The 10858-nt window shown below is 42.5% G+C and overlaps 1 protein-coding gene across 11 annotated transcripts in view; it reads right to left on the bottom strand.

Annotated features, from left to right (window-relative positions):
- Nucleotides 1–4765: 4765 nt before the first annotated feature.
- The window catches only part of DLGAP1 (DLG associated protein 1), a 416188-nt gene continuing 410095 nt past the window's right edge, over nt 4766–10858 (bottom strand). For all 11 annotated transcript variants that reach the window (XM_027886315.1, XM_027886316.1, XM_027886311.1 and 8 more), the window contains one exon: nt 4766–8759. In XM_027886315.1, the coding sequence (XP_027742116.1) occupies nt 8550–8759 (210 nt within the window). In that variant the 3' untranslated portion in view covers nt 4766–8549. The remainder of the gene's footprint in view (nt 8760–10858) is intronic.

Below are 10858 nucleotides of genomic sequence, written 5' to 3'. Positions count from 1 at the left end.
CATCCCTGTAAGAGTATTTATTGATATTTGAGTGTAATTTTGCTGTCTAAGGAGATTCATTCAGCTTGCTCTGGTGGGATTTCTGTCTTGGCATCATGTGAGGTAAAGCAGAAAACATGTACAACGCCCTCTTACCATGTGAGTGAGAGATGTGCCACAAGGGAAGGCTCCCAGACATCAGCACTGCAGCTAACAAACCCTGGCAGTGGCAACTATGGCTAACCTGTGTGGCAGGGATGCTGTGACAGCACCTGCAGTCACACCACTTGACACTTGGGAAGGCCTTGAACCATTAGCATTAAGCTTACACATGCTACCTTGACATGAAAACAGTTCCAGTTAAAAATCATTTCAGAATTGTTATGTTGGCTTATGCAACTTTTGACAAACAAAATCCACTTGGATTACACTTGAATGAAAAACTCTGCATGCTTCAACAGGTTTTCTTTGTTTTGGCTTGGTTTCCTAGTTTTACTTCTCACCTTCCAGTAAAAAACTTTTTAGCTCACAGAGACAGAAAATACAGAAGGTGAGCTGCTTCCTACCTGAAATCTCAGCATTGCCTGGCAGAAGCTGATCGATATGAATCACTGGAGTGAATGCAGTACTGCACACATTTAGCTTTTTCACAAGGACAAGTCTGTTAAGCAAAGGGTGGGAAACATGTGGAGTACACTGCAGTTTGCTAATGTATGGCTCGGTTCCCAGGTCCATGTACATTCTTGCAGACAGGCTGCAATTGTCATGCTATTGCCAGAAAAAACGTAAACAAGAGGAAACCTCTTGTCAGTTGAAGCATTAGGTTAGTAACACAAAAGAATACTTCTTAGAGCCTTTCAGATTGATACACACAATCTATTTGTCAAAGATGTTTTTTCCTATATGTAGTCATACAGACTCATTGATGTAAGTCACCAGTTTTTATAATTTTTTTTAAATCACAGCAGTATTTACTATGTGGTGAGTCAGGACACTGAGCAAGGTCATAGGATTCTCTTGCAGAGGATATTGACTTAAAGTTCAGGTGTTTTAGACAAAGCTCTTCTGGTTTCCCTTGGAGACTGACAAATGGACATGTTTCGCTTGAAGTTGCTAAAAGTTTGTCTTAAGTATAACTCCCCTAAGTTTTATGGCTGGCAATTAGCCTGGGATGAAGTCTGGTTTCTCTTCCAATACTGCAAATGCAATTGTGAAGCTTCACTAAAAATCCAAGCCTGATGTTTATGCTGGATTAAAACAGTAGTTAGCAAAATGAAAACAGGAGTCACCCTTTCAAACTTTTCTTTCCCACTATGACTGCTTACTTCATGGAAGCAAGAGCCATCTGACCTGGACTACTTTTTGATTATGTTATTTGTGTTTAATCCACACTACATTCCTCCAGAGTTGCCATTGTTTCAATAGTGAGTAAGAAAGCCCTGCTCTGTGCAAGGCCTGCTGTTGCCCAGGGTCTTGCATCTCCCTGTCCTCAGAAACCGCATGGTACTGCCCTAGTACCTCTGAGGCTTGCAAATAGCACAATGGAAATTGTGGGACTCTGGTTATGGTGGCACTGATGCACAGGGGAAGGGATGTCACATATTTAGAAACTATTTACTGAAACGTTGCTCCAAGGTGGGAAGGAATTTCTGCCTTCGGTTGTTGCTACAGGTTGTGATTTCACCCCAGTACCACAGCATGGCAAAAGTTTTGGTGCATGATTTGTGAGCTGTCTGATCCATACCAATTTTTTTCCCTGTTGATGGCAATTATTGAGTGGAGAGATGAGGAATGACACATGCTTGAGTGCATCAGTTATCTCTATTTGCTTCCCCTTAGGCCTAGCTTAGCCATGATTTATCAGAACAGTCTACAAAATGAAGAAGTTTCAGTATTTTTTTTTTTCAGGTGATAGAAGTTTTCTTCCTAAGACTGGCAAAATGACTGGAACACAGTGAGTTATTATTACGACCACTTATTTTAAAAAAAGAAGAAAAAAGAACGTGCTGCAAGGTGACAAATAATACAGCTCAACTCACGCAATGCATTAACTTCTCAGTACTACTTATTTTGTGAAGCATGCACAGCAAAAGCAGAGATGATCACAGTTCTTAACAAACAAAGTGATTCCAGATTGCAATTGTAAGCTCCCATAGTCAGTACAGTAGGAAAAAATAAGACATAGTGTTTTAAGGACATGACTTTGATAATTTTCTAGTTAGAAGCCGGGGATAAGTGATAGGTTTGAGATTCTCACTGGGGAAATAGGTTTAGTTACATTGGAATGCGTTACCCTTTACTATTCAACATCCCAGCTCCCTAGTTACCATCTCCTAACTAAAATGTTTGCCTCAGCACATGGTTGTTTACGCAAGTGACTTATCTTACCTTGGTGAGACATTTGATACCCGTAAAACATCCATCACACTCTGTCCTACTGTTTTTCTTTAACTCGAGACGAGGCCCTTCCCTCTCTCTGAACCTTTGACAGCTTTGAAATGTGGCAGAGTGTCACTGTTGGTGCCCACTCAGGGGCTGTGCAGTGGTTGCCTTTTCGGGGGGCTCTGCAACGCTTCAGCATTTCCCCCTCTTTGAATAGAGGTATCAAAATCCTGAATTGCTTCCATTCTGCTTGGTTAAAAATGAGGGAAATCTCGGCACCCTATCATGGAGTTGGTTAAGTGAAGAGTCAGTACGATGAAGGACTCTGCATCAGGAGTTGCCCATAATAGGTGGTGGTAATGTCACAGCTCAGCTTGTTTTTTAATATAGCTCTTTTTTTTCTCCTTTCTTGTGTTGTTTTTTTTCCCCTTGGGTGGAGCCAAGCTGGGGAGGTGATGACTTACCTGCCACAGCTTGGTAGATTGCAATCTGGAACTGGCAGAGTGTTAACACAAAGGCCCAGCAGAGCTTTTCTGTCTCTAATTTCAATGATTATGTTGTTACTGGATCAGTGAAGAGAACCATGAAAAACACAATTACCAGGAAGCCCTGTTCCTTTTCTCGCCCCTTTGTCTCACTGTGAATCGGGCATGTGACTCACAGAGCAATAGAGGACCCGCTGTAATCACGCGCACTACCGAAAAGGGTGCTGTCCGCCGATGGGACCCAAGCGTGGGAAAGCCTGACTGCTGGCTGGAAGGGCTGGTCACGTCACGTTTTGCAGCTGGCATCCAAATGCATCCTGATGAACCAAGTGATAGCAGCTACCTTCTCCTGCCACAACGGTGACCAAGCAGACACGCAGAAGAGGGGCTGTAAAAGGCTCCCCGCTGCGTACAAAAGCATGGGGCAGGGAAGTTGTTGTGAATGAGCTTGCCATGATGGGACAGCAATGTTTTTTAGGTCACTGGCATAGCATCAGACTAAAGGGAAATGGGTTGAGTGTGTTTCAGCTGTGGGTGCTGGTCCCAGGTTTGCTCAGTGGAAGACCACTGGTGCATCGCGACTAGTGGGGCTGACCCGACCTCCTTATGTGATGCAGAGTTGGAAAAGAGAACTTCACTTGCTGACTGCAAATCATTTATAAACCTAAGACTTCAGCAGCAAGTGCCCATAGCAGCAGAGCAGCCAATATTTTTATCATTAATTGCTATCAAAAATGCCAGCGCAAAGTCAACACCAACTCTGAACAGATCTGATAGGCGAGCATGCTCCAAACTGGTGGTTGAAATGAATTATTTGCCTATTGCGTGCCGCAAAAACAATGTCTTGCTGGAGAGAACAGACTTTGGCAAACAAACTGACATCAAGCTATGCTTGTGGGGAAGGCTCCTGATTTGATCTGGAAGGAAACATTGAGCACAAATAGGGATAAAGTTTACCGTAAGCATGGGTGAAAGGCAGGGCTGAGCCGTGGTTCAGGATTCTTCATTAGTCTGCTGGAGAACAGTGTGAAACATAGCTGCTATTTTATTCCCTCTGAGCTATTCTCATTACAAAAAGGTACAAGACACCTCAGAAAGGTTTTAAGTTATAAACCATTTTCTCCCCCCCACCCCAGGTGCATCCATTTATCAATGACCAATGAGCACATAAATACCAGCAGGTGAAGAAAAATTACTTCATCTTGATGGTAAGCAGAAGTTCCCTTGCCCAAAAGCCCCTAGCACAAGTCTTTCTCATCCTCCTGTGCTGAGGGTCTAAGTATGGGCAGACAGTCCATGGTGCAGCACTGATGTGCTATTAATGTAACTATTAGGCTCTACAGACTGAATCAGGACCTGCCTAAGTACTGGTATAGACATGAACAGCATAATCTGGGACATACTTCTGTGTGATTTGGTGACTGTCTTCATTTCATATAGTGGGAAAAAACCCATTTGGAAGCAGGATTCCAGTGAAGGGAAAGTCAGCTATGCCTGCCAGGGATCTCTTTTGCCCTCAAAATTCAGACATCACTGGAGATAAGTAGAAGATGAAGGGAACCAGCGAGGGGAAAAACAACCAGACCGGGGGTTTCTTGCCACATCTTTTGAAGTCACCAGTGTAACTCCTGGCATCTTCAACAGGGTTTGGCTGGGCTCCGTGCAGAAGTGCCTTTGAAGATTTTGCTAAGGCTCTGTGCCTTGATCATGGCAAGTTTTATGCCTGTGAGCAACTCTGTGCAGATGAGCACTTCCAGGGCGCTCAGCGGGATGCTTCGGATGAGACTTTGCAGGATTGGTCTTAAGCAATGAGAGCCTAAGAGAAACATTCTGCTTGTCGTGCTTTTATCCTTGACCACATAAAATGAAAAGTCTTGGCAGCTCTGCGAGAACGAATTTGCATTGAAAACCCACAGCTCTTACAAGCAGTGCATTAATTATTTTATTAATTTGCTCTTTTTACATTATGGGAAACATTCATCTATTTACATTTTCCTGTCCACACACAAACCAGATAGATAATCCTATGGAAACCCAATTCATTAAGCCATAAAAACACTCTCCTCTGTCTAAAGGCTTTCAAATTTGTGTCTTTTGTCTCAAATCAAAAACATTTCTAAAATCACATTTGGGAATGCAGGTAGGCCGGTGATTTACATTCCAGTAAATTAAAATACACATTTGACCATTTCCCTTAAAAAAACCTACCCAAACCAAAAAAACCCAATAAATTCACAAAGATACACTTTAAATTAAAATGATAGTGCACATCAAAGCGTTAAGGGAACACCAATAAATAAACTGAAATATATTACAAATAAATTATTTCTATTTACCTTTTCAAATATTAAAAATCTTTAATCCATTTCTTCATCTTTCTTTACAAAAAGATTATGAGAATTTTATGGAAACATCTGCAAAAAATATAATAAATACCTCTTTTTTTTTTTTTTTTTAAACTTTTGAAGCAGGAGACAAAACCAACCTTTTCTAAAATTTCCCTCAAGAAAAAAAAAAACAGTAGTTTAGTCCCAAAGTGAAACAGAATATAGGCATTTTTAATATACACTGGGCAAGTTAGACTAAAAACAAATAGTTACAAATTATACTGAAACAGATGATGGAGCAAATATACTAGCATTAGTGTTGGTAAATGAGTCAAGTGGTTAACTAGTGGCATTCTAGAGGCAGAATTATTTTATTTTATATTTTCTCATATTGGCAGTATTTTTAATATTTTGCTAAAAAATAAGCTAACACCATAATAACCTTTCCAGTGCCAGATGAATTAACAAGCATTCAGCTAAGAATAAATTCCTTTAAGATAGATACAAAACATATTCTATGATATACAAATACAATAATTTGTGATGTACAAGACTAGATAGTCTTTGCTTTTCTGCTCTTTTAGGGGGGAACTTGCTGGATATAAATTTCTGTAGCCACTTGTCAACCAAAGTCTTAACTCATCTTTCATAAAACGTTCACAAAACTAAGTCTGCGACACAGTTGTGAATGTGGACTCTCACCTGGGTACTGCTTTGAATACTTCAGTACAAATGAGTTCCAAATAATTAATACTTCTTATGACTATATATGCTTAAAAGTGGCAGTTGGCACTATTACATACTGCAAACACGGTGATGTTTTGTTGCTGCTAAAAGTTAAATGCAGTGTTTCAAAACTAGCAAATACACTGGTATTCAAACGCTTAGAGGGTCAAACCTTTCGAAGCTCCTGTAACACCAAGCACTCTAGGGTTACACTGGATTTCTGATTACTCTAGTTAAAAGTCATTTATATATTAAATTATTAGCCCTTATCTTGTAAACCACAGCAGTAAATAGTTGTGCCCTGTTTATAAAGACATAGCTCAGATATCGATGGCTTTGAGAGGTAGCAAATTCTCTAGTGGTTTTTAGTATGCTCTCATGAAAATACTTGGTGCCAGAACTTATTACCTCTCCTATTTTTTGAATAAAATTAAATTAGCACCTGGCTATGATGTCATAGGAAAAGAAGCTGTCTGGCATGGTCTCGATGAATAGTTTTAGCAAGAGCTTAACTTCTCGATGACAATTTTCAATGCTTTTTAAGTGCAAGCTGCAGAATTACACCACACGTGCAGTGGGATTTTTCTCTGATTGGACTGTCCGTACAGCTTTAGCAGCTGTGGGCACAGCCAGCCAGCACTGGCGTGTGGCAAGGGCTGCAACCTGTGCCCCTCCATGGGGGGGCTGTCCCTGTGACTGCGCCCACTGGGAGCAGGAAGCAGCCTGCCTTCCTCTCCTGCGTACCCCTGCCCTGGCAGACACAGGGTGAAGAGCATGCAGGGACCAGCAGAGTCCAGGAAGCCTCGGCTCAGGACTGCACACACACTGAGGGCTGCACAGCACTCCTCTGCCCCAGACCAGTCCTGTCACCCAAACTAGCTCACGCTAATTCTGCTGTCAGCAGCACATGCCAGCTAGGCACGTGTGTGTGCACACACACTCTCACACGCACGCACACAACTTGCTTTCAGCAACATGCCTGACATAGCTTTCCTAATGTTGGCACAAGAGAATCCAGTAGCAGCGTGGTCGGCATCATCCCTCATCAGAGAAGCTGGAGGACAAGCCCCTGCCCCAGCCAGGGGTGGCTTTAGGGGACAGACATGCAGGAACTGACCTCTCAGGCTCCTCTCCAGCCCTATTATCTGCCATTTCCGCCCACTATTAATGAGCTACTTGGGATGCATATTTTTCATGATTGCAAAACAATGGCAGAAGCCAGGGTTGGAAGGCTTGTCGTGAAAAATATTAAGTTCATATTGATCCCATAACTTGTGAAAAATAGCCTATTGTTCTTGTTCAAATGGGAACTTTATACTATTAAGAGGAGGCTGAATTAGAAATTTACTCCTAGAAGAGGACGGTTTGGTGATAAGCAGTCTGAACTGTAGCATACAACTGGCTGTGGATAGAGCAAAGCAAGCCTGGCCTGCAAAAGTGTCAGAGGCTCCACGTACAGTAATGTGGCTGGCATCCATGTGTGGCTGCGTGGACATATGAGATTGGATGGTCCCACCGAGATTAAGACATCAACAAAACCAAGGTTTTTTTCTTTTTTTTTTTCCTTTTTCTTTTTTTTTTTTTTTAACCAATATAATCCATACAATACAATACAAGAGGAATTGACAATACAGTACAATTTTAAAAATTCTTAATACTTGGACAAGAAAATCCTTCTTTTATATTATCTCTTCAACTGTCATTACTTCTTATCTCCTTCCTTTTCACTCTTTTATTGCCTTTCAAAATAGATTATTTCCCTGGAAGATCGAATTTACAATCTTCTGCTGATTGAAATGTTTAAGTAGTGATTGATGAAATAAAAATGAGGCAGTTTGTGCAGCTGTGAGTGTGCAGGTATCTTTCCACAGGATCTTATATATTCCTTGCCATCTCACCTGTGGGATATACTTCCACTTTTTCACCTGCCAGAGCTGTGGGGTTTTTTTTTAATTCCCTGCCTCCCCACTCCCACCCCAGCCCCCTCCCCTTGTGTGACTCCTTAATTCAGGTGAGAAGATGTGATTCAGAGGTTTAGAATAAAGTGCGCCATCTGCTTTAAAAAAAACAGTAATAAAAAGAAGGGAATCCAAGTCATAGCTCCTTTCATCTTTTGTGAGGAAGACGGCAGAGTCCAAAAGGATCACCCTGCATGACTGAAATTTCCAAAGTCCCCTACAGTTTGATATTGCTGTACACTGGGTAACTGACTAGCTTTAGGTCAACTAAAGATCATGAGTAAGTTAAATGGTGCATCTACTGTACAGGTGTGCAGGTGTGTGGAAGTCTGAGCGCTGCGTTTATTTGTTTCAAACAGAAAAAAAAAAGGATCATACTCGTTTACATGAGGCAAAGTGGCAGCATCAGTACATGTGACAAAGCATCGTGAGGACATGGGCGAACCTTCAGAAAGCAAGGGTGATTAGAGGACATCTCTCGGAGGACCGACAACTACGCCACGGCAGTGGAGTTCACTGGGAGCATCGGGGCAGCTGCGTACAGAGAGAGGGGAGGGGTAGAGGAGGGGAGAGAGAGTGAGAGAGAGAAGAGGAGGTACAAATACTTCGTGGTGACCTTGAGCAGGAGCCTAGAGGGGCAGATTATACATGAGGCTTGTCTTGCCAGAGAGAGTCTTCCTGGTTGGATCCCTTCATAGCCTGGTCTGGGCTTCGGGGATGTATATCTCAATGCTTTCGGCGCTCTCGGTAGCTGAGTTCTGGCGGACCGATGCAGCGCGCTTGGCAGCCATCAGCCGTTTCCGGGCCTCTTGACGCTGCGAGCTTTCCAGAGAGCGTTCTCGTATGAGTGGCACCTGACCTTTCGATGGCTTCTTTGGCACTGGAGGAGGGACCCTTCTCTCCTGATCAAAGCAGAAGGTTAATGGCATTATACAGCTTCTCAGGGAAAGGTGGGAAAAACTAGGATACGTCAGTAGTTAGAACACACATTTTACCTAAGATTTGTTAGCTCTTATCTGCCTTTCTGTCTTCAGTCAACTGGCTTTTGTGCTCAAGTTTTCATAAACATGGGGCAAGGGCAAAGGGGAGGGGAGGGCCGGCCGCCGTGCTCCTTCTCCTCGGGGACGGTGCTACTGGGGCCGAGGCCCCCACCGCCACCCGCTTAGTGCCAGGGACCAGGAGAGAGAACGGCCTCCCCCCCGCCAGTGCAGCCGGCAGGGAACGCTGCTCTCAGCAGAGGAACTCTGGAGAGCCCCAGCTCCTGGGCCACCCTCTTCTATGCGTGCATAACGCTAGGTGCTCTTGCAACACGGAGGTGCCATGGCTTTGGTGTTCCCAAATGCAGATGGGAACTAGCTGTCTGCAGCTGGTGCATCTGAGTAAGTAGCTTTTAAAAAAGACACCATATATTTATGTATCTATTTTGTAGCAGTTTAATGACTGCTCACGAAGCCCACATTTTGGGTCTCGCAGTGCACACTCTAGCCTCCTGTTAAACAGATATGAAGATAGAATCAGCTAGAAATAGAAAAAACTGGTAGGAAAAACTTAAAAATCATTAAGAGAACATGCATTAATCATCATGGTGGCAGCTAGCTCCAGATATGTGATCAACAAGGAGGACTTTAATGTATATCCTGGTGCATGTACACACACACACACACACACACACACACACACATACACACAGAGAGAGAGAAAAAAAAGAATAAGAAAAGCCCAACCAAAAAAACCCTCCAAGAGGGATCTCTCCCGAAAAAGAAAAGTGTATTCAGGACTGAATTTCAGGCCACAAAGACTTTGTCAAGTTAATTAGATTGTCTTTTAAGTTACATCCCCTTCCAACTGTGAACACGGTCTCTGAGTGAAGGGATTTTATCACACTACAAAGGTCCCATTCTGCCCTTTCGTTTTCTCTCATGCTGCTCACAACAGCTTCCATGGCTCGAAATATAAAGGTGCTTAGTTACACTTATTCATACTTTGCTTTTTCTCCCCGTCCAAGGATTAATCTACAGTGCTTATAAAGGACCCAGTGGCAAAGGCCAAAGGCAAATATCAGTTCCACAGAAAGTTTTGGGGTTTTTTTAATCCTTTAAGAAAGGTGATGATCTATTTCATCTAAAGTCATAGACAAATGCTGTTGAAACAGGAACACAGTGTAATTCTTTAAAATCGTTACCTTCCTACTTTACATCCCTTTCTTCAGCACTACTTAACCTGTTATAGTTTTCTTTTTGTTGGAAACTCTTTGAAATGTTTTTCAGAAGCAAAGAAAAGGCACATTTTTCTTAAGGAAAACTCTTGTTTCTCACTGCTGCAATTCCAAACCCAGCCTACCCGCTTTACTGTAAAAGCTAATGAAAGACCATATACCAGCATTTCTGTGCATGCATGTTTGGCAATTTTAACTTCCTTTGCTGATAGATACTGGAAAAAGAAAAAAAAAAAAGAAGATAAGAAAATGACTTGCCTTCAGTACCTTGGGCTAGGAAAACACATTCCCATTCATTCCCCTACAAAACACACTAGGTGTGCACAAATGGTGTGAACATGGCACTCCTAAGTCAGGAATGAGTATTTAGTCTTGATTGGAGGAGGAGGAATAGTGCTACCAGCACTGGCTTTACAAGCTTCCTGCTGCAAGATTAATGGGGTTTGATATTATTATGGTTATTTGTCCAGAAGAAAACACCACTTTGGTCATCGGCAGCCAGCTGACCTGTAAGACTCCTGCCTGAGCCGCTGTACCTGTAAGTCATGTTCTCCCTCCTTCTGGTGATCCTACCTGTTGGCTGTATTCATTGCTATCAGACCAACCACACTGGAAATTCAGCCATCAAATTACATAACTATAGGAGCGCAACATTAGACCATTGATTCCTTTAGGAATGGGTCTGTGTTTTAAGGATTTTTTGAAACATTTGTGTATTTTGGCTCACCCAAATGATGTTTGTCTTGAGGTGGATAGTGAGGAGAAAAAAAGGCAAGGGTGCCAAAT

The sequence above is a fragment of the Empidonax traillii genome, unplaced genomic scaffold (genome assembly GCF_003031625.1).
Source record: "Empidonax traillii isolate 1590-97213 ecotype Southwest subspecies unplaced genomic scaffold, ASM303162v1 scaffold186:size1492175, whole genome shotgun sequence".
In the NCBI taxonomy this organism is placed as follows: Eukaryota; Metazoa; Chordata; class Aves; order Passeriformes; family Tyrannidae; genus Empidonax; species Empidonax traillii.
The sequence above is the reverse complement of the archived record's forward strand: the minus strand, read 5'-3'. Positions and strand labels throughout refer to the sequence as shown.